General features: G+C 38.4%; 1 protein-coding gene across 1 annotated transcript in view; it reads right to left on the bottom strand.

Moving 5' to 3' along the window:
• LOC121671596 (ubiquitin-conjugating enzyme E2 E2) overlaps positions 1-26,261 on the bottom strand; it is a 204,567-nt gene that overhangs the window by 6,655 nt on the left and 171,651 nt on the right. The window contains exon 5 of the mRNA XM_042043565.1: positions 16,179-16,326. Coding sequence (XP_041899499.1) covers positions 16,179-16,326 — 148 coding nt within the window. The remainder of the gene's footprint in view (positions 1-16,178; positions 16,327-26,261) is intronic.

Genomic DNA, 26,261 nt, shown 5'->3' on the forward strand with positions numbered 1-26,261 from the left:
TTTAGGACAGCCTCTCTTTCCAGATATACTGTGTTTGTTTTTCAATTAAAAAATGTGGAGTGCTTGAGCTTTTTTTTTATGGAAAAGTCAATGTGCTCTGTATGTCATCTACAGGATACCTGCCTTGGAGTCATCTTTATACAGCAGTACAGGCAGGACTGGTTACCCCAAAATCAAACCTCCCCAGAACAAAAATTTATATCTCCAGTGACTACAGTTTGTTTGGTGGTTTCATTGCAAATAGCAGTGCAGGACAGAATATATTTCCATACTAGCTTGCAGTGAAAGCCAAGATTTTTGAATCCAATTTTTGTAGCTTTTAATATTTTACCAACCTTTATGTCCCAAAAGGTAAACAAACAAACAAAAAAATTAGGATTGGGGCAACAGCAGAAACTAACACTTTACTGAAACACCAGTTTTCTCAATAGCAAATGCTGACAGCTTGATTCACACCAAAACCACCCTTAAACTTAATTTAAAAATTATTTAATATATAATTATACTTTCTTATGTTGTTTTCAGTGGTATCCAGGTTGGCGTTATAAAAAGACCAGCCAGTGCAAACGGCAAAGGCAGTGTGAGACATGCTATACCACATATGTCATGGAACAATTTAGTACTCCAAGAGGAAGGGATTAAGAGAAGATGAATTGTTTGTGAGTAATTTTATTTATAGTGTCACTTTGCCTCGGGAAGTTTTCATAGTTAGCCACATATCACCTGTTTCAAACTCCGTGAACTCCTAGAAGACCATGTAAAGGATACTGCGAGTCTTGATATAGAAAATGAGATATGTGAAATGCATCATAGTGATCATAGAGCAGCAGTGTTGCTCTCTTTTTTTATCATTAATAATAATGCACAGACTGAGTAATTCTTTGGAAGCAGAGACAGGTGAAGTGGCACACTGAATTACTCTACTAACCTTTCACCTTTGAAAAGAGTGCTCAAACCCAGGGCACGAGTGAAAAGGAGTGCGGCAGCACTAATCCCTGTTTGTGCGGGCAATAAAACAAGCTCGCGGTCGGGAGCCTGATCAACACACGCGCACGAACTGGAACAACAGCGTGATTCAAGGCAGAACAAAGGGTGGTAGCAGGGCTCTGAATTGCTTTACACAGCCTACAAGCTGAACTACAATTTATTCCTGACTTTCACAAAATCACAGTTTCAACTATCCACACAAAATGTATTTAACCATCTGCGAGGCTCTTTGAAAGCCATACAGAAGAATGGTAAAGTGATCAATAAATACTGTAGTAAAAAAGGAGAGCAAATAAAATTAATTGTTTCAGTAAAGAAAAATGGTTGTCACTAGAGGAGAAAGGAGCAAATTCTAGAAAGATGAAATGTCTACTAGGAAAAAAGTCAGTGAAGCTATATTAATTTTAGAAATTATAGTTCACAGTAGAAACCATACAATATGACATAATCAAGTCAGCTTCTCATTTCAGGAACTAGTTTTGCAGGTATGTCTGGTCCCTCCTCAACATTCAATAGAAACATTTTAATGTATATAGGAAGAAAGTCAAGTGGTCTTACAGTGGTGCCTTAGCTTCCCATCTGTGAAGCTGGACTAAAGCTTTTCCATCACCCAGGCTAAAAACTGCAAGGTATCTGGATACTTTCATAAATGTGGCTGTACAGATGTATATCACAAAAAGACTGCTATCCATGACTTGACTCTAAATTTTGAGCTCTGTAGAACTGTCAGAAACACATTTGACTGTTAAGTTTGCACAGTAATTGCAGTTACACAAACATTAAGGCATACGCAGTTTGGACTTGATTACTTGATGTCCAAATTGTTCTCTGGAGAAAAAAATGATACCTATCTTCAAAAATAAAAGAGCTCTGCAAATCTAGTTTAGGAAACATCCATTTACTAAAATATCCATTTTGTAAGCATGGAGGGAGAAATTCATTCCTCTCTCTAGACTTGTGTTTCATTGCTGTCAGGCTACCTACCACAGACCTGTGTGAAATATGAGGCTGCCTAAGAAAAAGATGTTTCAGAAATAAGGAGTATTATCTGGCCCAATTTTATTAATGCAGCTCTTAAAGGAAAGTGTTGGCAGTGATTCATCTCTGTATCTTGCCAAGGGAAATCATTCTTGTTTAAAGACAAAGATTTTTTTTTTTCAGTCTTCAGTTTTTAGCAGGATTTCTATAAACTTCACTGGCTGACTGGGAGTTAGCTGAGGCAATCGCAGATCAGCGAGGCACAGTGTACTGATCTTGAAGAGTTGTCTTTAATTAAGGAAGAACATGCACCTATTAGAAGTGCCAGTATGCTGGAACAATTAAAATTCCGAAATAACACACTTCACTTTGATGCTTGGATGCGTCTCAATATTAAAAGCACAGACACATTAGCAATGTATCTGTTCATAGTAACAAACTCAATTGAGAAGCAGTCGTTGTTATTAGAAAAAAATTAATAAAAAGGTGTTAGTAACTGTAGAACTTAATTTGAAAGACATTACATGGCATGTGGTTTGATAAAATTTGAAGAAGTTACAGCAATATGCATTTACCTTGTGGAAGACGGCTGTGAGTGGATAATAAGAAAACCACAGCCCTCGGACCTCAACATGCTGTCAAACAAACAAAATGCTGAGACCCATAACTAAGCTGGCTTTTATTCATAGGGTCATAACTGTATTTTCAGAAAAGCACCATGGATGTGATTTTTTTTTTTGTGTGTCTGAAGACTTGCTAAGGGAGGGATAGCTATTCTGTAGGAATGCTCATGTGTTTGGCATTTCTTCCATCTAAAGATAATGGAACCAATTTTCTTCTGGATTTGTCCCTCCTTATTTCCACCTAATCACCTCCTCCAGGCAAAGGATTGACCTATGGGTCTTACATATCCTGAACAAAGAGTTTAACACCTAAGCAACGGTGGGTAAGGCTCTTCTGTGTGACCATGCTTTGTGCGGCCTTAGACATCCTAAAATCACGTGTACCAAAGGTAGATTGCTCTTCAAGAAAACCAGGAGGTCCTATGGGACCCACTTACCCTGAGGATTCCCAGAGGACAGGGAGGGGAGGAGGTGTTACTGCATGGTCTGGTCTTTTAGACACTGAGAGAAAAATGAGTCCTAAAGCCATCGTCACTCTTAGAAGAGTGTTTAAGTGTGAGAAATATCAAAAATCTTCAACTTAAACATACCCCTTTCAGGTCAGATGTAGGAGTCATCTGAATCCTGCTCATGAATCTATCCCTTTTTACCTTTATTGCAATTCATCTTTAGAAAATAGAAAAGCTTACATATGTTATGAATGCTGCTTCTTTTGGTTTAATCTGATTTTCCCCTTCTTGTCCTATTAAATCTCATTATTAATTTGTCAAATTTAATCCAAATCTCATTATTAATTTGTCAAATTTAAATCCAAAATTGCTATTAAGAATCCCATAAAAATGTCAAAAGAATACAAGAGGCCTTTATTTATAAAAGGTGGGGTTAGTGAAGAATTTTATCCCTTCTAAAGGCCTACTAAATAAAACTCTTTCATAGCCCAGGGCCTGAAATCCCTTGGCAAGTTGAACATCCATTGGAACAGGAATAGGAACTTAGGTGTGCCTTGCATGAACACACCTCTAACTGTTACTCAGTAACACAAAAAACAGTCAGGCCTCTCCATTCCCTATACAGGCAGTGACTGAGGAATCAGCAGGTGAGTGAGAAAACAACCCCATTTTAGCAACCAACTGGACTATCCACTTCTAGATAAACTTCAGAACATGAATATTATTATGCCTAATTATGACCAGGCTCTAACAGGACTGAAAGAAAAAAACAGGTTAAACAAATAATTAGTACTCATAATGTAGGCAAGTTTTGCTCCTGGATTAGTTGCAATGAAGTTACATGGCAATGCTGAAAAAAGATTGAATTTGTGATATTTTACAGCAATAATTTCATATTTAGTAACAGTTAAAATAACTTTATTTGGAAATCTTATCTTTCCTGCCTGAGGGGTCACATTGACTCCACTGGCATGCCTGACTAAATGATAATCAGTTTGCAAAATGATTTCAGGCATTGGCATAAAGAGTCCCAAGACTGAGCTGTAGAAACAAGCTATACAAGGTAGAGATGAAAAGACATGGAAGGTCATGAAGGAATTCCTTTTGCTAATATAATATTATGTCTTACAGTAAGTTCTACTTTCATGCCACTTTATACAGCCACTTTACCTAATCAATACTATAAAAACCCAAGCAATGAGGATTCCAGCCCTTGAGAATTTTCTGAAATCTAATTCATCTTGGAGTTGCAATGTTCCACTCCACACATAGAAGGGCCTTTTTTAAAGCCTTGTACAGATAGAAAATTCTACAATTTCCTAATCAAAGCTCTATTTCTGTATCCCACATGAATGTGAAATCTTACAGTACAGCCCATTCTTAAATTTGGGACAACTGCACCATGTATTTTGGTATTTAAGTAGCTGTCTATGACTCCATGTAATGCACCTGAACTTAATTTGCTGTGAAAATAGGGATTCTGAAACACACACTGCATATAATTTGTTTTATTTGTTGCCTTTGATAGATCTGCAAAACTGTAAAAAACAAACAACTGTTTCCTCCTCCCCTGCTGAATAATGTAGAAAATTAGCCATGCAAAATAGGAGAGACATGTCTTGCAGAGGTGTAAATCATCTCTGAAGGTAGAATCTGAGTGACTCAGGAATACTAATTTCTGAAATCTTACTCAAGAAAGTGAGAGACTAAATGATTTAATAGCTCACATATCCAGGGTTATAAATTTCACTTTTCAGGACTGACTCTACATTCTTATTGGGAATCTCTTGGCCAAATGTAGCAGGCTTCTTTTCAGGAGCTTAAAGAATGTGGAGCAGTGGGATTTCTATGGTGAAACAAAAATAATTGTATTTTAAGAACAGGAAGAATCAGTCTTAAAAATAATTGTGCTAATTAGGGTCCTGAGGGTGGTTCTTAGGCAGTTAGAAACGTATGGCAAGAAATTTGAAAATCTCTTCTTGCCTTCATGTTAAAAAAGGTACACAGGGAAAAAGAAAAACAACAAACACACAAAACAAACTCCCACTTAGTAAAATGGAACAAAGTCTAAATGAAAAATCTGGAGTACAAAGCTCAGCAGGATTGATGCCAGTTTACTCCATCTGAGATTTGAGCTATTTGTACTAACTGGGAATAATGAATATTAGATTGAATTATTCTGAGATTAGAAAATTCACGTAATGTCTATTTTTTTTTTTTATTTTCTAGTTTTATTTATTTTTCCTTCAAATATATACAGTCCTATTAGTGAGAAAAATATATCCAGTAGAATGGGTTAAGCCTGGAAGTGATGCATCTATTTCATTGCAAGGAAAAAAATAATTACTTATATATATATATATAAAAATATATATACTTATATATATATATATATAAAATTCTAATGCAATTAAAGACATGTCTGTATTGGCAGACAAAACCTGCATGAAACAAAGCAAATACATTTAATGACTGTAAAATATTAGAGCGTATTTTAAAAGGCCGTTTACTTTCTATCTTGGAACTCATTCAAATTAAGCTAGAAATCTATATATTATATATGAGAAATAACTAAGAGCTTTATTTAAATACTTTACATTGTTAAACATTTAATGTTGATGACTTATTTTGGTCTCAGTTCACACAAAGATTTATTATGCGTATGCACTAAAATTACCTGTCTTCTCTCTGAGGTTATGGGCATAGGAAAGCTCCACTGGTAGTATTTTAAATTACACATTTATTGGAAAGAAAATGAATTGTAACCTTTTGTATCTGTAGCATCCATCACTCATGCATTTTCTCAAGTACTTTTAATTTAATGATGGTTGAGCCTAAGCTTAAAGAAACTCTGTGTTTCTGGAGCAGAAATCAACAAACTTCTAAAAGCCCGGTATGTATATTTATCATAGAGCTTTTATAAGTTTCATGCAAAAAAAACCAACCCCAAAAGTCAAGTGTATATTTTTTTCAGCTTTACTTCCATTTTGTGATGACTGTATTTTATATGTTCTAGAAACACTTTCTGAGGAATAATAAAAATGAGAAACAGTTAAGTGTTGTGACAAGACTCCTTTTTCTTATGAGTGCCAGTTACATCCCTTTACATTTATTTCTTGTCACAGATGTACAAAGCCTCTTTACTGATTTGGATTTTAGTCAATCTCTGATTTAATCAGATGCCATTTAATAAACTGATGGTTGGGTATTATTATGTCTGAAGTTCAATTTTTCTCACATCTCCTTAAGCAAAAACAAATTAGGAGTAGAAACACTATTGAAAAGGACAAGAAATCATTAACAGCATGGTAAAACCTTTCCATCTAAGGAATGGTTGAAATCTAAGGTGATTCCTTTGAGATGGAATAAAACCACAAAATAAAATGTGAAAGGTAATTTGGTAAAGAAGATTAAAAAAAAAAAAAAAAGTGGTCTTATCTTTTCCATAGTAAGAAAGGAACACAAACAAAACCCCAACACATTTAGCAAAAGTTAAAAGGGAGATGCTTCATACACCAAATTGGTAAGCACACACAAAAAACACAGTGTAGGAATACTAGAAGGTGATTTAGGAACCTCAAAAATGAATCAGAAAACTTAATAGCCATGCACCACCTGAGCTACCACTGCAAAGGCTGTACTGCTCATGCTTCAGCACATAATCTGATTGTCAGCTGTGGCTAGGAGGGAATTTCCTCTTCTGTGTGTTACTGTGTGAGTAAAGAAGTGCTTTGAGGGATTTTTACACTTTTCTCTGACCCACTGAAGGATGAGCAGTTGCAGGCAATGTACCTGACTCAATGAGTAGCACTGGTTTTCTGCTAGAGAATGACTGTACTCCTTCTAGAAATTATTCTTTGCAGAGATACATCAGAAAAAAAAAGAACAGGGTAAGCGCGTGTGTGACTGGCATCTGGAGCTATAGCTAATGACTGTATCATGCCTTGGAGATCACAAAATCCAGATTTTATTTTATAAAAGTAATCTCTACCACTTGCTTTCTAAATTACATAAACCCACCAATTTTATGTAAATATTTCCAGACACTTTTCAGAAAAAAAAATTATTTAAACAGATTGTAGACTTCTGAAACCATAATGGGGGGTTTAAAACTAAGTATTTCTAAACAATCTTACTTCTATAGTTGTGTTAATCTTTTTAATGATGTCTTGTGAGCTTTGAATAGCCTAAATCTAAACACACTAAAAGTCTCTATACTCACAAATAATGGTCTTCTACCCATAAGGTGTTGTCAAAGTGCAACTGAAAAGAGCAATGATTTAGGCCAACATCAATAGTAATCCTGATCCAAGCCTACTCCCCCTGCACACATAATTAGGAGATATTCCAAGACATATTTTCCTGAGAACTACTAAAGGGATGACAGTTCACAAATGTTTTTCCTGCTGTTATAATAATCCCCACAGTCATGAGTTCATGTTGAGGGGACTTAGTCAACTGATAAGAACAAATCTTGTAACAGTTTCATCAGCTTTTCATGGCAAAGGAAATTAATTCTATTTCAATGCTTATCTATATGCAATTTTCATAATGTGCTGCTGCACTTCTTGCATTTACATCTGTTTAATCTCATGTTTATAGATCATGTCCACAGAGTTTAAGACATATAGGTGTACAAGTCTGCAAATATTTAAAGACCAGATGTATAGCAAGTCTCTTCCTGGCAGTGCTGAGAGGTTCCTAGTCAGACTTCAGATGTTTAAATCCCACGGGAAGTACTGAAAACCCTGCCAGCTGTCAGCCAGCAGCTTTAGGTGCCTAAATGCCTTTAACATATTGGTACTGCGTGTTCAGATCAGAATATGAGAAACTGTAAGTGATTCAAACTATAGAATAGAAGTTAGTGTTGTATACACACTACAGCAGAACTGGTACAGCACAGAATCTTTTAAAGGGAATCAGAAGAGAAAGCACTGATAAACTACCACGAATTTGTAAATATCAGCTCTAGATTCTGTGATATGATCAGTGCAAATATGTATATTTGCATATGTAGCAGGTTCTGCAGAACAGGGAGGGGAACATACAGTACTTCTAGATAAACAAGTACTTTCTTGAAAAAAGAACTTTGTTGCAACTGATGGGATCGCTTTGCTCATGTTTTTCCCAAGACAACCCCACCTTTGACAAAATCTTTCTGCACTCACTGAGAGCAGAACAAAACCCATCAGTTTTATGCTGCATTTTCCTTTCATGCTCCCTTAGGACAACTTACTAGGATGGCCTTTATGCAGAACACCCATTTGCTCTGCTCCCAGCCCAGCAGCATTGAGGCAGCTACACTTTGTCTTTGCTAAGCCAGAGCCTCTGGAGTGAGCTCATTTCATTTGCAGACAACTCACGGCAGAGATGTAAAAACGAGCAGAAAGGTTATGTTGCAACTTAGAACAAACCAAAAAACATTACTCCCTGAATTGATTCCTCGGTGCTTTAACTTTCATTTACTGTGTGTTACTTGTTGCCATGCTTGAGTGACATGGCACAGAGTATTTTCCTGCTTCAGATACAAAGAAAGCATTTTCCATTGTGCTGAAACTGCCCACTTCCTGACAGAGTACAGTATACAAACTCCGAAGAAAAGGGAAAAAACAGCTCCAAGCTAAAGATTATAAATAATCTCAGACAACAGAGCAATTTCATTGTTTACATGACCCACTGCTGCTTACAAAAAGGATATATGGGAAAATGAGATTGTTTTGTTGTATGTCTGATAGTACTGTGTTGTGACATTGCACCTGGTAGCCTGTGGGTGCCAGGAAAGAATCAAAGCAGCAGGGCTTAGCCAGCCTCATAAAATTGGACAAATTAATATTGTTTTACCAACTTAAAAGTATTTCAGTAGTTTTCCAGAATATTCATCACATTTGACAAATCTACTCAAAAATGGTTTATTAAAGAATATGTATAATTTTAATGAGTATTTATAATGAGTACTTAAAATTTTCCTGTTTTCTGTAAGTCTTGACAAAAATGTTCAAGAAGGAAATAAATTTTCACTAGAAACCACAACAGCATATACTTGGGCGCAGGAAAGCCTAGGAGTCCTTTTTGATAAACTGAACAAAGCTGATAAGATGTTCAATGAGAAAGAAAAAAATCAGATTGGATTCTGAAGCAGTTTTTGATAGCAGCAAAACGTGCAGATCATGGCTTTAAGGAAAAAAATTACAAGAATGAGGAAAATGAGAAGTGGCTCATCCCTTGAACTTGCTGTCATCCAGAGTTTCTAAATTCATTTCACAGCTGGGGGTGAGGGGAAAAGAAGGAATGATAATTGGGAAGTCTAAAAAATTGCAGGAGGAACATCTGATGTGAACCAGCACTGACAGAAAGCAGCCTCTGCTATGGGGAAGCACCAGATGAGGAGGAACACGGTACAGTACATGCTTCCTGATACATCGGGATATATGGAATAACAGAGAGAAGAGAAGGTACATCCAGGCTGCTGAGTGGTGAGGAGCACGGACCTGTTCTTCATTACCCAGGGCTGGGGAGCTATTTTAAAGCTCAAACATGGAAGCCAAATAGCAGAGCTGTGACCACAGCCAAATTCCCACTCAGAGCCAAATGCTCCAGCATGGAACAGATTTTATTATTACAGCTATGTTACATTTTCCTTTATTAAGATGCCTTGGATTTATTTTTAAACTTTTTTTTTGGACAGGCTAGCGTTTTCAAGTATCTCAGTAATTCTGAAAATAGATATTTTTTTATTGATGTAGTGGACCTCTACTAGTGTATTAAAATGCATGTTGGTATGGCTGGGGGTTTGCTGGCTGAAGAAGCAGAGTTATTCCTGTGGAACCTGATGCATCGGCACACACTCGGTTTGTAAGTGGCTGTGGCAATTCTGGCTCTTGGTGTCCCTGTGCCAGAGATGATCAGCCCGAAGCAGTATCAGGAGCACACAGCGTGTCAGTGGGAATCAAAGTCCGGCAGCCTCACTCCAGCTCCTGGTGGGAGATGCATTTTCCTCAGAGGGTTTAAGTGAACCTACTTCCCTTTGTGTGGGGTGTGCAGAAGACAATTCTATGGGTATTGTATTGTACATTGGGTATTCCACGTATTTCTGTCAATACCTGTCAATACCTTATGCAAATTTGTAGAGATTGTGGAATTGCTATAAACAAACATTTGGATGAAGCTTAAGTTTCCCAAATGCCAACACAAATTAAAAATGTGGAGGTGCTCAAAACTTTCTAGACAGCAGATCTATCCATGTTGCAATTGGAGGTATGAACCCTGGCCAGAGAAATTCCAAGAGCTGGCTTTGGGGATGGCTGCTGATGGCAAATCTGCCAAGGGACAGGGCAGTGGCATCGCAGCAGGACACCAATTTCCCTCCAAGAAGGTATACTGCTGTCTGAAAGGGAAATGGGCTGAGAAATCGCTAATTCAGTTCCTTCCCTTGCATGTTGTCTGACTTAAATCTCCCACCTACTCCTGTTTTGCAAAGGTTCTGGAAACAGCAGCAATTCCAGCAGCTTTGTAGCAGGGTAAATACCGTTCAGGCTTTTAGGGCTTTTAAGCTTATGTTGAAAAGTCACTCTCGAAAGTGCTGTTTTAGATCCCATTGAGGATCAAAGATATGCATTAAATTACATTATTGAATCCTTTTCTGCCAAAAATGACAGAACTGCTATACCCTCAGCAACAAGAGTACAGAACCTTGCACACCCTTAGGAAAATGATAAGAAAAAAAAAGGAAAAAAGAAAAGAGAAAAGAAAAAAAAAAGAATAATGTAATAACTGAATCCCATCTCTAAAGTTTCTTAAATACCAGCACCTTCATGCAGGTGTATGTACAGGTGTTAATATCTTTTGGCAGAAAATTTAGGCAGACCTAAATCATGCCAAACCACATGGATAACTTGTAATTGCAACAGAAAAAGAGCAATAGGATGTTATCCAAAATTGCCTGTTATACCTACTCTGTGATAAAAACAAAGACGTTTCTGGGGAAGATAAAGGCAAAATGTAAGGATGACTCATACGAAGAAAGCTTAAAAGCATGTCTCGTGTCCCTTAGTGAGACACTTAAAGCTTCCCATAACCTTAGGATCTTTGACTTTGCTTATCTATGCTTAGATAAATGTAAGTCATTAAAATGCACAGCCACATTACTTCATGTGGGTTAACAAAGTATGAAACCCTCTAGTAAATTCATGATTCATGGCAGTACTTGTAAAAAACAGCACATCCACTTCTAACCGGGGTACAATATATTTGAAAGTTACAATGTATGTTGCAGAGTTTTTTAACCTAAACAGTCCACTTTTCAGATGTGCTGAGCAACTGCAACGACGATACAAATTGATGGGTCTTGCATCAAAGTAACGCAGTGCTACTTGTCCAACTCATTTACTCTTGTTGTAAGTACACTTACTATGAGGACATGCATGCTTCAGCCCCAAACTACGTTCACAGCAAACTTTACATGTAACACCAAACAAACCGCCCCACACTTTCTGGTTGAGTTTAAACAGTAATGAGACAAGCAGCTTTACACTGCTAATATAACGTGACTGAAATATCTGAGAGCAGAGCAACCAACTTGACTAGTGCTGACCCCAGTGAAGTGGGTACTGCAGGAGTTGTTTGTGCATTTCCTTTGCCAGAGGTTAATGCCCTTTTCTAGCAAAAGCTTTTTCTTCCTTTTTGCCCTTCCTTTCTTTTTTTTCTCTTTTCCTTTTCCTCTTTTCCTTTCTCCACCATTTTACTCCATTGGTTTAAAAAGCAGACAGTGAAAATGACAGGGCTAAGACAGACACTGGGGCTGCCAAGTGAGATAGGCACATCCAACAGGGAGCAGTAAATATTTCCACCCGGATGACGGTGATGATGAGCAGGTTAGTCTGTCTAGCTGTGCCTCATGCCCCAATGAACTCCAAGAGTCAGGTGCATTCAGGAAGGATGAGTGCACTGAGGATGAGCAGGGGAACAGAAAGCCTCTCTTACAGAAGGAGGCTCATACACTCAGGTCTGGTAGTGTGCAGCAAATAAAGACAATGAGGGAAGAGGATGGTTCTTTACTAGTACACTGGGAGTGAAAACCAGGAAAATGGTCACTTATGCTATAGGACAAGGCTTGCTTAAAAATGAGTGGGTATAAAATTCCTGTGAATCAGTTCAGGTTACGAATCAGGCAGAGGTTTCTAAAGAGCAAAGCAAGTGAGGCACTGTAGAGCCCTTCAGCAGTTACTCTGACTACAGCTGCCATCCAAGTGTTCAGCCTAATGCTTGTGGGAAAGCAGTATTGTGGCTGCCCACATCTCAGTCTGCCACTCTCATCCTCTAAGTGCACCCCCTGGCACATCCCCATCACAGGAACTCACAGAAGGGTATGGCTGCCATGCAGGGAAGAGGGCCAGGAGCAGCAGCAAAGCATTTGGGTTCAGAATGTCAACTGAGGGATAAAATCCCCACTGACTGTAGAACTTGCATGTGGGAAAAATGGTAAGGAGCCAGAGCCAGAGGATGACACCAGAAGGGAAGAGGCTGGTGTGAGGGAGAGGTAGGCTTTGTTCTCATGCTCTAATCAAGGCTTAGCTGTGTGTTGTTAAGCAGACATGGTTCGATGTAAAGACTGTTCAGACCTTGGGATAATCAGGCCAGCCAAGTTCAGATTTTGAATGTGAAGAAGGAAGCCATGCAAATAAAAATGTTGCAGCATTATAATTTATTTTCTCTGAAGTATTTGCAAATGACACTTTTCCTGGGGCTCAAGAACCTTTGGCAGGGCCAGGATGGCAATGACCAAGTAAGAAAAATAAACATTCTAACCCAGATCAGCATCATCAGCTCTGTAAGTATAAAAAATAATTTGGTTAGCACTTCAAACTCAGGAAAATACAAAATCTCAGGGGCCATCTGCACTTGAAAGCTCTTTCGATTAAGACAGTGTGGGAATTTACACTCCCCAGGCTCTGCTTGAACATTTAAAATATAGTTGACTTCTACTCTAAGCAAGACAGGTTTTCATAACTTAATACATTTTCAAAGCGGGAAGTGTCCACACATGGAGTTACTCTGAAATAACTAACTGCCCACATAGGCCAGCTCTAGCAGCTAACACTGCTGGAAGCAGGCATTTTCAGCACTCAAGCATAGAGCCTATAAACTCACTCACTCCCTCACTCACTCTCTCACATGCTCTGTTTCACACAGGTGAATGTATCTGTCAGGTTTTGTGGGGTTGCTCATGCACATGCCGAAGTATTTACAGGACTGGAGCCCTGCTTTGGAGAAAGGGACATGTGCTGTGGCCTTGAGTGCCACTTAAAAGAAAAATACTAATGCCTGGACTGGATGCTAGTGTGGCCCATCCCTGACATGACACATTTGGCTCTCTTGCACCTCCAGATAATGCACATATGTTCAGTCATACACAAACCCTATGAAATCCCTTCCCCCCATGAAAAAGTCAGCCAGCTGTTACAAAATTCAGGCATTTCATTAACACAGTTTACTGGCTGATACTGCCAAGCAAAACAGAGACAATCAATAATAACCAGGACTGAAGGGTCTGAGAGAGCTTATGAGTAAAGGATTGCATTAGTTGTTTAAAAAGGACAAACTTGCTCCTGCCTGGAGTGATAGGGAACAAAAGGCGGTGATGTATAACCAGGGAGGAAAGAGGCTTTTGTAGATTACTGTGTGAATGACAGGAGCGGCAGGAGCAAATACCTCTTTTCATTTGCTCAGCCTGCTGGAGAAGAATAGCAGCGCTTGCCAATGAAGCTGCAGCTGTGCTTCAGCGCCGTTTAATCACTGTGTATGACTGAGGGTTAATTAGCTGCCATTCTTACTCCTATTTGTTGTTCTAATGAAGATTTGCATAAATGTAAGAGTAGGGGGTAACTGATACTTGATTCTTCCCTTCAGAGGCCAGGGTGGAAGACTGGCCCATCCTATGTGTTTATGTTTGTGGGAGACTCAATGTTGCGTTTCCGTTTGACCTGATCTGCTTCTGGCTGATGAATGGTGAAAAAAAGAGTTCAAAGTTGCTTATCAAATCGAGACCCCTGTTGTGTTCCTGCCTTTAGAAAGGGGCAGACTAGTTAGATGAAGAGAGGACTGAGGGATTAGAAAATTACTCCCAGCTGACAGAGAGGAAAATACATATATGCATGTTTCTGCAGCTACTTATGTGTACATATATGCAATATATTTCAATGATATATGTAACAGTGACATATCTTTCTATCTATCTATCCATCCATCCATCCATCCATTTGATGGCAAGTAACCAATAATTTTTTAATGATAAAATGTCTCAAAAAATAATGGGACAGGCAGCACAACTGCAACATATAAGCCAATATGATGAAAAGTAAGGATTTGTGTATTTCTGCAAACCTGTTGTACGTCACTAACATTCAAAGTTCACTTTTAAATAAAAAGAGTATCTAGCACAAAACAGGCAATTTCCAAGGAAGGTGAAAACGACTCAGCAGTTCAAAAATACCTGCCATCAGTGCCTTGTGAGAGCAGGATACAAATTAAGAAATTGCATTAATTCATCAAAAAAAGGAAAATGTTACCATGAAGCAGTGACAAAATCCAAAACTACTTCATAATTAAAGAGAAGATTTGCAAATGAAACAGCATAAAATTGTTTTATTTACGAGGGCCAATACAATACTTATGGCGGCTAACTGCAAGAGGCGAAATGGAAAAACTTTCCATTTTTATTATGTTAACTTGTTGTACATGATAATACAGTATGGAGAACTGTTCTCAGTATTCCTCTTACACACTTGATATGCTAAAACTGTTGTCTGACAGCATCTGTGAAGATTTAAGATTGAGAGGGCGGAAGAAGTGAATTTCTAAATTTCAAATCAGTGCTGGAAAGCGTCTGGCTTTCAAGATGACTGTATCCCTCCGAAGAGAGGTGACCACAAGAGAGCACGTATTTACTACCCATTTCTCAATCTCTACACAGCTTTGCAGAGTCTCTAGCTCTTTACTTGGTCTCTAAGACACACAAGCAAACATTAATTTGTTTTTTTTACACTTCTGTCATCTATCTGCCTGACTACGTACAAACATTTCTTCATATTTTTGGCCAAACACTAACAGAAATCAATCTTTCATAGATGCTAGCAGAGAGCATTCAATCCACCTGAAATAAATGTGCCTAAAATGGTAACACTCTATCACTCCAGCTCTTAGCTGAAAGGAATACCACAGGTTTCAGTGTTCTATACAGCAACAAACCCACATGAAAACAAAAGCAGTCAATCACATTTTTGCCCACTCTCACCTTACTCTGAGTTTTGAAATATTTCAATATTTTATTACAGCTTTCGATTCAGCTCCTGATTATGCCAGAATCTCACATTCTGCCCTTTTCAAAGCAATTTTTAGCCCTTTAGGCAAATTAAAAATAATATTGAAGTGTAAAATAAAAAACAAACCAGCAACAACCCTCATGACATAAAAACAGATCACATAATTTTTATTCAACAATTCGTTAGTAATTTCTACATACTATGATTTTCCAAGGCTACAGTCAGAATTATGCATTGGTAAATAGGGTAAGAGAAAGTGGAAATTACATATCTAGTGGTCAATGGCATAAAACAAATCTAAAAGAGCTGAGGGGAGAGGTTAAGTGCTATGCTAGTTAATAAGAATGACAGCTTGCTTTGAATACTCATGCTGACTGCCTAAGATATTGAATAAACCTCATTTAAACCAATTTTCATTATTTGTAGAGTCTGCGTTAGGCATCTATCATTGCCAGTGCTATTAATATTCTTTTCAGAGACCACATTATCAGCATATTTAAATGAAAGCTTTCCTTTTCAATATTTATTAACTCACTAATATTTCTTGGTAGTAATATCCTGGTTGTAATATCCAAATTAGCGCATACTAAGGTATTTTCTACTGATCAAACTTTCTGAATTAAAAAAAAATTATTCTCCAGTACTAAAACTGCACTTGAGCTCCTGAAATTCTGCTTTCTTTTTATACTATTTATATGAATGGCATTTAAAATTTACGTTTTTGTATTTTTTTCAGTAGGTACCAGTAAACCAGAGCACATCTTAGTGAGCTGACCAAATGTGAACTATGAATGAACGAAGATACAAAAGTTAATTCGTCTTACCGGGGTTACAGTCTGTGAGGAGGGAGCAGATGGAGAGGAGAACTTTAGAAATGGTTAATGCTGGACTCCAGTTGTCTTTTAAAATGTCCAGGCAGATGACGCCTTGGCTGTTAATGTTACAGTGGTAGATCCTTGTCCGGAACGTTACCTGGAAAGGACAGTGTGTCTAAGTACAGCAGCGTTCAAGCCAATAATTACACAATCATTAAGCAATGAGAAATCATAGGAACAAACATTCTACTTTCCAGGCTGAAATGACAGTAGTACTCTGCTCCTGCTGGTTAAAGACTGGGCAAGACAAAATAAAGGAAATAAACTCTGCCTCCTGCATCTGTGGCCAGCAGTGAAACTGGTTTGTGCAGGCTGAGAATGGGACACATTTTCTGAGCTTCCTCTTGCCTTGGTCTCATCAATCTCATTATTTTGTATAGGGCCAAAAAAAGCTGTTCCAGCCCCTGATCTGGACAACGTTCATAACTCAGGTCCACAGCTCTTTCACACTTTGAAGGGAGTCAGAACAAGATAGATTATTCTACTGTCTTCATCTGTTCATCATTTGACACAATAGATTAAGCTGTAAAAAAAATGCGGAGGCATCACAGCAGTGACTCCTGAAAAAATTAAAGTGAAATATTTTTGAGAAAGGCTGCTCAGATAAAAGGCTTTTATTTCCAAATTTTAAGTTACATTTTTATCAGTAGGACTGTTTACAAAACTTTTTGGTGTTTTTTGGTAGTTTATTTTGATGATTTCTGTATCCATTTTATATCGTCTTCCGTGTGATCCTATAGGTAACAAACCAAGGAGATTATTTTAGCCCAACTTCTTCTTCAAGTTGAAGACACAGGCTTTTTATTTTAAAAGAAGCTCAGCTATGAAAGTTCACTTCATAGCTCAGAATGGATACTGGGGCTACTGGATAAGAAGGGACAATGTGAAAAAAACACCTCAGGGAGTTAATCAAGGACTAATTTGTCCATCAGTTCTACCCAAATGACAAGTCCAACCAGCTAGTTTCAATGAGCTGTTCATAACATCTAAAATCAAGATGCAGAACGTCAGACATCTACCTCATCAGCAACAGTCCTGCCAACAGAGGGGCTGGGCAGGCAGGAGACAACAGCAGGCAAAGCGCACCCTGACTCAGGGAGGAAGCTATTGCTCTTCACTCCACTTGGACAGTGCTAATGTAAGCTGGGAGTGCTCACACATCCATCCCCTGACAGGTCAGTCTGAGCTTGTAACCTGCTTCAGAGAAGGTCATGAATCTGAGTGTGTATTTCAACGTGTAACTGTTTTGCTGCCAGCAGAGAGGACAGCCACTGCCACATGTTCCACTGCCTCAGATGCTTCTGAAGCACTGAAGCAAGGACCCTGGGAATTTGGCAGGATTCAGAGCCAGAGATGAATGGAGGTAGTTCATGTCTTTCATGAACTGTTCAACACTCTACTGGCATCTCAGGCTACCTGGTGGATAAATGTACGTGGGGACTACACCTGTGTGCAGTTGGAAGGCTGTTTTTAGAAAATGCTTAGACCTGAAATGTAGCATTTTTTCACTATCAGCACATATTAAACCTGTGACATTGAGAAAGGCAAGATAAGGCTTGCTGCTTACCACTGACAATGTCACCGACTCGCCAAACATGCCAGTGCACTTTAAAATGCCTGCCTAAGGCAGAGGCATTTTAAATATTTAAACAATCAACATACTAATTATTTTATAATGACAATATATTATATTTTATTAATTAACTTTAATATTGAAAAATCAATTCAGTTAATTAATGAAAAGAATCACGGTGTTTAGAATTGCAAAAGCATCTGTATTAATGCCAGCCTTAATATGCTGGAAACTGTGGCCTGAAGGAGGCAGGTAACAGAGTTCTTACCCCAAGGCAGCAGAGTACAAACGGGATGACACACTGCATTCCTCATCCACGTATTGCCTCAAATTGCTGATAATGTGGGAAATGCTGACATGTAACTTTGTAGATGCTGTGCTTATCATACCTACATTATAAGGTTATGCAGGGTCCTCCTATTACATGTGTAGAGAGAAACCATGTGATAATACCATTCTAGGGGAACTGCATTTTCTTTATTATGGTCATATTTTTACCTTTGATGTCACTTAAACATTTCCTCTAAATGGTGCACTCTAATTCCATTTATCCCCTAATGGAAACACCTAAACAATCCCATGCAGGGGCTCAAGGGAGTGTGTGGGTGTACAGGCAAAGTTATCTTCAGACAATTGAATAGTAGAGAAGGAATTTATGAGTTTTCTTAACAATAAGTGTTCTCTATGGATTTATTTTCTTTCATTCTGGAATTTAAAGAATGTACCTAATTTATGTTGAATAGAAGTACAGGTCAGGAAAATGCGAACTGTGGGAAATAGGGAAAAATGGGACTACCTTCTGAAAACTGTGAGTACTACAAACAAGCTTCCAAAAGGTAATGATAAGGAATTCATAGTCAATCAGTTTTGGAAGTAAACAATAAACAATAATAAACTAATCTGTTTATCTACTGCTGAATGCCAAACATGTAAAGCTCTGGCTGGCTGTTCACTGAGTAAGTTTTAGGACTGAAAAAAGACTGTTTTAAAATATAAATATAAAACCTGGAAAGAGGAAACGAAGATGGATTTCAGTTGAGTGATTGGAGGCAACTGGTTGAAGGCAAGATAAATAATTTCTGTATCTCAGATTGATTTTAAACATCAGTTTTACAGCATGATGTAGTCTTAAAATAACTTACTATCTCTCTTTTGCATCAAAGTCTAAACCAAACAGTCACTATGGTTACGGGTATCCATGAATTGCTTAACCTTTGCTGTGGGACTCACGGAGAGGCATGTAAAGGCACCACGGCTCTGGTAGGGCTGGTCCCACAAACGTCTCAAACACTTTCACACTCCTCTGAATTCAGTTTCAACCTTCTTCAAAAACATATCAGGAGGAAGAATGATTCCCCAGTTTTACAAATTACACGCAAGGGGTTACAGTGTGCCCTCAGGGTTTGCCTGTTTGGGTTCAAACCCTCACCTCCTGTTTCTCAGTCACTGGAGCCTGGTGACTGTGTAAACAGAGAGGAAAGATTCCCAGAGCCAACAGGAGAATAAACAAAAACAACCTCCTTTTGCTCAGCTAACACTGGAAGCAGAGCTGAGATCCCAGGGCTCTCATTCCTGCGATTTTGGAAAGTTCCTTTTAAGACCTTTCATTTCTTACAAGGATGGAATCCTGCATGCCTGCCTGAAATGAAATTTCTGTCTTCCTCAAATATTCCCCAGGAGTTCTGCTTTAATAAAACTGCAGTGGCACTACCTGAAGTGGAAGAAGTTGTACTGCATACAGAAAAGGTTATATATATATTAAAAAAATATGATGCCATTTATGATGATGTTCATAGAGCTCAGGAGAGAGTAAGTTGTTCCCATCTCAGTTTGTCAGACTTTATGAGAAATACATTTGTCTGCTCAGACAGAGAAAACAACGAGATTGGGCCTACACTCTTTAGTCATATGAGAAAAATACTCAAAACCAATCTAAATGAAAAATATATACAGCTCTGAATGATACAATGTTCATGCAATAACCTTTATATTAATTAGCACCCTTTAATTTCTTACAGAGTGCACTTCATTTATCTATGAGCTGAGGCTGCCTTTCTAAGACAGGGTGGACCATTTCCAGTTTGTTAGTACGGACTTGTAGCATGCACATGAACAATTGTTGAGATACTTAATGGTTTATCACAAAAAGTGCCTAATAAATGACCGACCGTATGATGCTCTCTATTAAAGAATACATTTTAAGTTTGTACGAAGAAATGAGCTTCATCCAGTTCTCAAAACACTAGCTTACATTTAATTTTAGTTGGTAAAAACCAGATATAATTTATTTTATTGAAGGAAAATATATGGTATCTGCATTAGCAGGAAATAATAAACTGTGATTACTTTTGCTTGACCTAGAGAAAAGTCTGATATGCAAACTGTGCTGTGCTTCTTTGGCAAAATGCACCATGTGAGACAGCAGCAGCCAAAAGTGCCAGCAATTTAAATGGATATAACAGCATCCACATGAGTTAACCTTTAATATTACTGAAAATGAAACAATATGCAATGTGAGTAACTATGCATTATATTCATGGTAATTATGAAGCTGAGTAACTACTGTCTCATTGAACACTGTTGCAGAGGAAAAAATATTGAATAAGCACAGCAGCACTAAGCATCTATATTACATAAATGCACTCATTTTGCACACAGATTTAACAGCAGGAAAAGTAAAAAGGGACCTTGATAATCTTTGATGTATCGAAAAGGGTAAAAAAAAAATAATCCTAAATGGTACAGAGTTTTCTGAAAACAAAGGAAGAGAAGGAGAGGACAAGGGAAATGGATTACTGTTTGGATTAGGGATGTTCAGAATAGAAACAAGATGGTAATATGTCAAGCATCAAAAGCTTTCTCTGACAAAGTTGTTTTTATAAAATGATTTTCATGTAATCAGCATAGTCCTTCTTACAATTAGTAGTTCCATATGGAAAGTCAGCAAAAAAGTTCTTTTATAGAGAGTGAGTTTTTTTAAGATTTACTGGCCATTTAATTTTTACAAATAAATCCTCCCTTTTGAAGTTTAAAGCATGCAGGCTGTACTGTCCTATGTGTACACTTCTTTCAGTTCACCAGAGTGCTTCTGCATTGTGCTCCAGGCACGAGACTTTATTCCTAGACTTTATTCTAAGAAACATGGGCCTTTTCTTCCTCACCCAATTCCAACAGCCTTTGGGTATTCAGGTACTCCCTACATGAGAAGTCCTATGCAGACTGACTCCAAAACTAGTGGTTTTTTGTCCTGATCAGTGCATCTGCTCTCATTTTATAGTAATGATGTGTATAAAATTCTTCCTCTCACATCTGTGTATATTTATCTGTGTGTGTAAAAGAGGATAGGAAACAACATTGACATATTATGTCCTTTTAGATCACATGAATTTTATGCAGTAGTAAAACATGCTTGATACAGAAGAATTATGTAGCTTCTGAAGTACCCAACAGACAAGACAAGTTGTCTTTTGAAAATATATTTGACAAGCAGTACGAAAACCATGGCTGTGAGGCAGAAGATATTCCCCATAAGATACCTCTACAGACCCTCTTAAAGAGCTTCATGTACTTGGTATTCATAGGAAATTGGAAGAAATTATAAACCACCTAAGTCTTGGTGAAGGAGTACAGGAGGAGTTTAGTTGGATAGAGCTGTTTACATCAAGACTAAATAAATCAATAGAAGCTACTGATATAAATTAGTGTATTATAAACAGAGTGAATAAGGAGGCTATTCATTAGAAGAATCATGGGCAATTCAATTTGCCAATTACTAGAAGAATTATCAGATTAATGAATTTAAAGGAAATCTCAGAGATTTACATGGCGTTGCCTTATCAAATACATATTTTGCATTTATTCACAATAAAATGTAGTTATTGAGTCTCTCCTCAGTCTAACACATTTCTGCTCATATCTGTGTCCTCTCCTTTAAAACTCTCATTCTGACATTTTGAGAGACATTACAGTTTCTTAAGCAGCCACCAGGGTTTGACCTATCCAGAGCCCTGTACCACTGCATGCTGGTTCAGTGTCGCCTGAAGACATCACAGACTCACAGCATGGTTTGGGTTGGAAGGGACCTTAAAGATCATCCAGTTCCAACCCTCCTGCCATGGGCAGGGACACCTTCCACTAGACCAGATTTTTCAAAGCCCCATCCAACCTGGCCTTCAACACTTCCAGGGGTGGGGCATCCCAGGGATGTGACCTATGGAAAAATCTGTTTCACTGCAGGTGGTGCAAGCATGGGAACTGCACTCAGCAGCTCACATGCCTGGGAAGAGCTGCTCCGAGAAGAGCAGGATTTGAGCTGATCCTGCTGGCTCTGACAATGGTCTGCTGGTGGTAGGTTGTCCATTTCTCTCTCTCAAAGATTCCCCTGCATCTGATTTCTGCCTGCAAACACCCAAAGACTTCATGTACTGGGAAAACCTGCCAACTCCATTTATTGTCATGGATGAAGGATTCCCGGGCTGTTCTCAGCAAGAAGATGCAAATAGAAAGGCTGGGTGAGAAGAACAAGGGAGCACGGAGGCACAGCAAAGGGGCTGTGGGAGGCAGTGCTGTGGGAATGTGGCGGGTGAGGCAGCGCCACACCATCAGGAGGAGGATGGGGAGGGCAGGAGGATTTTTTCAGGCAGCTAAAAAAAGCTGTGAGCAGCACAGCACAGCACTGAGAGCTAATAGGATGTGACAGAGGCTACGAGAGAAGTATGATGAGGCAAATGAATGTAAGGGGTAGGGCTGACAGGAGACCATTGCATTTGAAGGCTACCCTTAGGATGGCAATATCTGGGAAGGGGAGCAAGAGGAGGTAGACTGACGCCCTGCCTGCATCAGGGTTGCAGAGATGGTAAAACGGGGTTGATCAAATGGGCTGTACTTCAGGAGTTTTAGAGCTTCAAGGGTAAATCGTGTGGTAATTGTGATATATGCAATTTAAAGCGCATGTCTGCCTTCTAACGTTCATTTTAACAATTTAGGTTAGAAATGCCAAGGAATGCTTATTTTTTTGCATCTACTCTTGTAAGCACTGTTTTTCTATTACACTGCAGATAAAAGTGTCCTTAACAGCCAATCACATAGAAAACAAGTATGAATATGTAGAGTAGAAGCCAGGAACAAAAAGAATTGCCCCTCAGACATGAGGCTGAACTTACAAAATAGGTTGAAAGTGCCTACCACAGGAGAATTCCACACATGGATATTTAGTGCATTGAGATTAGTGCTATATCACAATTAAATATAAAAAAAACCTGAAGAGATGTTTAATATTGCCATTAACATCAGATTCTATAGACGCTGTGCACTATATTTAAAAAGGAAAGGCCCTCCCTTGCAGTCCAGTAGCTGATTTAAACCATTTAAGGCTTTCAAGTGCTGAGAATGATTTTTCAGACAGTTGATAGGCATGGGAGATTTACATGGTGGAAATAGAGTTTTCTGTTATTTTAATTTTGATTTAGAGGTGATTTAGCATATTGCAGCTTTCAAGTCCTACGAACCATTTTTCAGTCAGCTGAGATTAAAGTCCCTAGCAAGATTAATTGTAGAGTTGGGATTAAGAGATTTTATAAATCACTCAAATTCAAAAATAAAGCTAGCAGAGTACTAGGATAATGATAGATATACCCATATTGTATCAGCCACAGCTAAATTGAATTGACACTGTAATAGACTGAAAGTAGTCAAATATGAGAGTTGAAGCTATTAATAAAGATTATTCTTGATGAAAATGCAGACACAACTGCACTGACAATTCCTGGGGGACAAGTTCTCTTGAAGAGCATTCATTTTTCTACAAACACCTGTACAAAAGACTGGTATGGCCTCCTGATTTGTCAAGGCTTCCTGCTCCAGAGGGACAGTATGCAGGATAATGAAATTATTGCCTTTCCTTCAGCTGTGTAGTGTACACAAAGTTGAGGTGTTAAATTTGTAGTGATGGCTAAATTTTAAAGGATCTCAAATCAAAACCTTGCATACTTGGGGAATCCACTGTTTTCTTATGTGGACTGAGGACAGAAACTGAGCTGAAATTCTTTCTGTCAGACCAGGCTGACTAAAAGATGTGATAACTCCCCTACTCAAATACATGTGAACATATACATATATAATCATACATGTACACCCACAGATACACACACCCTCACTCCCACAAGAGACATCTATGCATAGCTAGATCCCATTCAATACCCCAAAGAAGCTTTCCTCTGTTAAAGCCAAGGGGTGAACTGTCTGAACCCATTAAGGATGAAAAGAAGATAGCAGGAAAAAGAAATCTCAAAGGTATTTCTAAAAAAGGTTGAGGGGGTCATTAAAACACTGAAAAAAATGCAAGATTACTTCCATGGCAGGTCATCTAAGCATTTGTATTAATTTCTGCTCTGGATAGGGGACAGCTTTGTCTATTTTTCAGCCCCCTACACTACAGGGGAGGTGCTGTACTTTTGGGCTGAAGTGAAACCTCATCTTGTGACCAAGACTGAAGCCTCAGCAGCATCTGGCCTTTAGCAGAAAATGAGCTCATGATCACAACTATGCCTCACTTTGTGTCTTCCATACTTTCCTCTCATCTGGCATCTCCTAAAACCAATGTGACACTGAGGATGCGCCTGAGAGGAGAATGGCGATCATGCAGCCTGCCCGCTGTCTTGCTGACTCAGCCAACGAGGTGCTCAGCTCATTTCTGCAGTGCTACAGCAGCTTCCTCACAGTGGAGGCAAGGAAATATTTTTAATTGATTAGAGCCTCCCAGAAAGCCAAAGCTAATTTGTCAGTTCTCAGATGAGCTCTTCTAAAAATCTTGTTTTCTGGTTGTAGAGCTAAATCAGAGTTAGGCTGGGCTGGCCCTCCATCACTCCTACTCATGCTGAATTAGTCCCACAGAGATAAATGTTTTAGGGGAAGAACAACTCCCTCCTCTGCATGAGTGTGCTGCAATTGTGAGTGAAGCCAAATGCCATTGATTTATAAGGAAAGCAGAGCTGAAAAGGTCAATGACCTCTGGCTCAAAAAATTCGGAGTCCCGTTTCAAGGCATGCGACAAAGCTGAAATACTGAAACAGACTGACTTCAAAGGGGAAGAAATTAATAGTGTGAGAGCAAATTATACTCTGACTTACCACATGGTATATTCTGTGATGGTGAAGAGTAACTGAATTTGATGCTATGCTTATAGTTTAACTTTGGAAAGACACTGACAGGTTAGGACAGACAAAAAGAAAACTATGGATCCATAGGGAAAAGACTTGTTGGTGCAGACTGGAAGGGAAACCTGATGACAGTGATGTGTTGCTATACAAAACTTGAAATGTGAACTGGACCACACAGTAGAAATAATGTGGAAAATAGAGATAAAACTTAAAAATCTTAAGATTGTTGGAGGCTACAAAGGTGTGAAAACAGATAAAATACCTAAAAGTGAAAGTTTGGATGGGTACTTTTTCTTTGTTAAACAAAACCCGAATGAAAGAGTGATTCACTTTCTTTTATGTGATAAAGGCAAAGTAGAAAAGCAGACTGACTATCTAGAAGAGCACATGAAAATTACTTTGTACCTTTGTTAAAAAGAAAAACCAAAATATAGGTAGAACTTCTTAACTTCTTGTGCAAATGTAGTCTCTGTTGTTTATTTTAATTAATGTTTTCCAACATGCAACAGGGTGCCCAGTGATCAGAATAGGCATCAACAGTCTTTATAGAAGCAATCTGGATCCCTCAGAAAATACAAAGGACTTTGTGTACTACAAATCAAACAGTGGTTACACCACAAATATATTTTCATGACAGTAGTAAAAACAAAACATGCGCATCCAAAATCCATTTTGAGTGTATTTTTCTTATTTAAAAAATTATTTTACCCTCCTCAAGATCCACATGCATGAGTGCACAACATCTGCGAATAGATAAGGAAAAGGGATCTTTCTGCAGATTTTAACACACTGTGGATTAGGCCCCCTGTGGATTAGGCCCCTTAACAGTAACTATGTTATGTGACATGGGAATTTGCCTGTGGAACCTCAGGCTGGGTCAAGTAATTGTATCTGGGAAATACAGTTTCCGTTTCTTCCCAGGTTTTTTGTGGTCACATTTTTGGAAGATCAATTTTGACAGTACTCATTTAAATGTTTCCTTACTTCATAGTGAATCAGGGATGAAAATGGCCCACAGAAATCTCAGGAGGAATTTATAAATTCAATCATAGTGAAAAATGTGAATTAGACCTCTTCTGCTATGTTCTTACAGGGAGGTAATCTTGCCAACACTCAGGATACATTTTATGTCTTTCTCAGTACATTTCACAGTCTTGTACTTTATCCCTAGGTTTTTTTAAAATGATAGAGCCATAAGGAGTTAGAAAAACTAGAATATAATCACAAAAAAAATCTAAGGTGATCTCTGCCCATAACCGTAGAACCCATGATTCTGAGAATAGCACAAAATATCCCAAATCC

Source organism: Corvus kubaryi, unplaced genomic scaffold (assembly GCF_017639235.1).
Source record: "Corvus kubaryi isolate FWS band 111438036 unplaced genomic scaffold, C.kubaryi_AGA036_p1.0 37398, whole genome shotgun sequence".
NCBI classification, from domain to species: domain Eukaryota; kingdom Metazoa; phylum Chordata; class Aves; order Passeriformes; family Corvidae; genus Corvus; species Corvus kubaryi.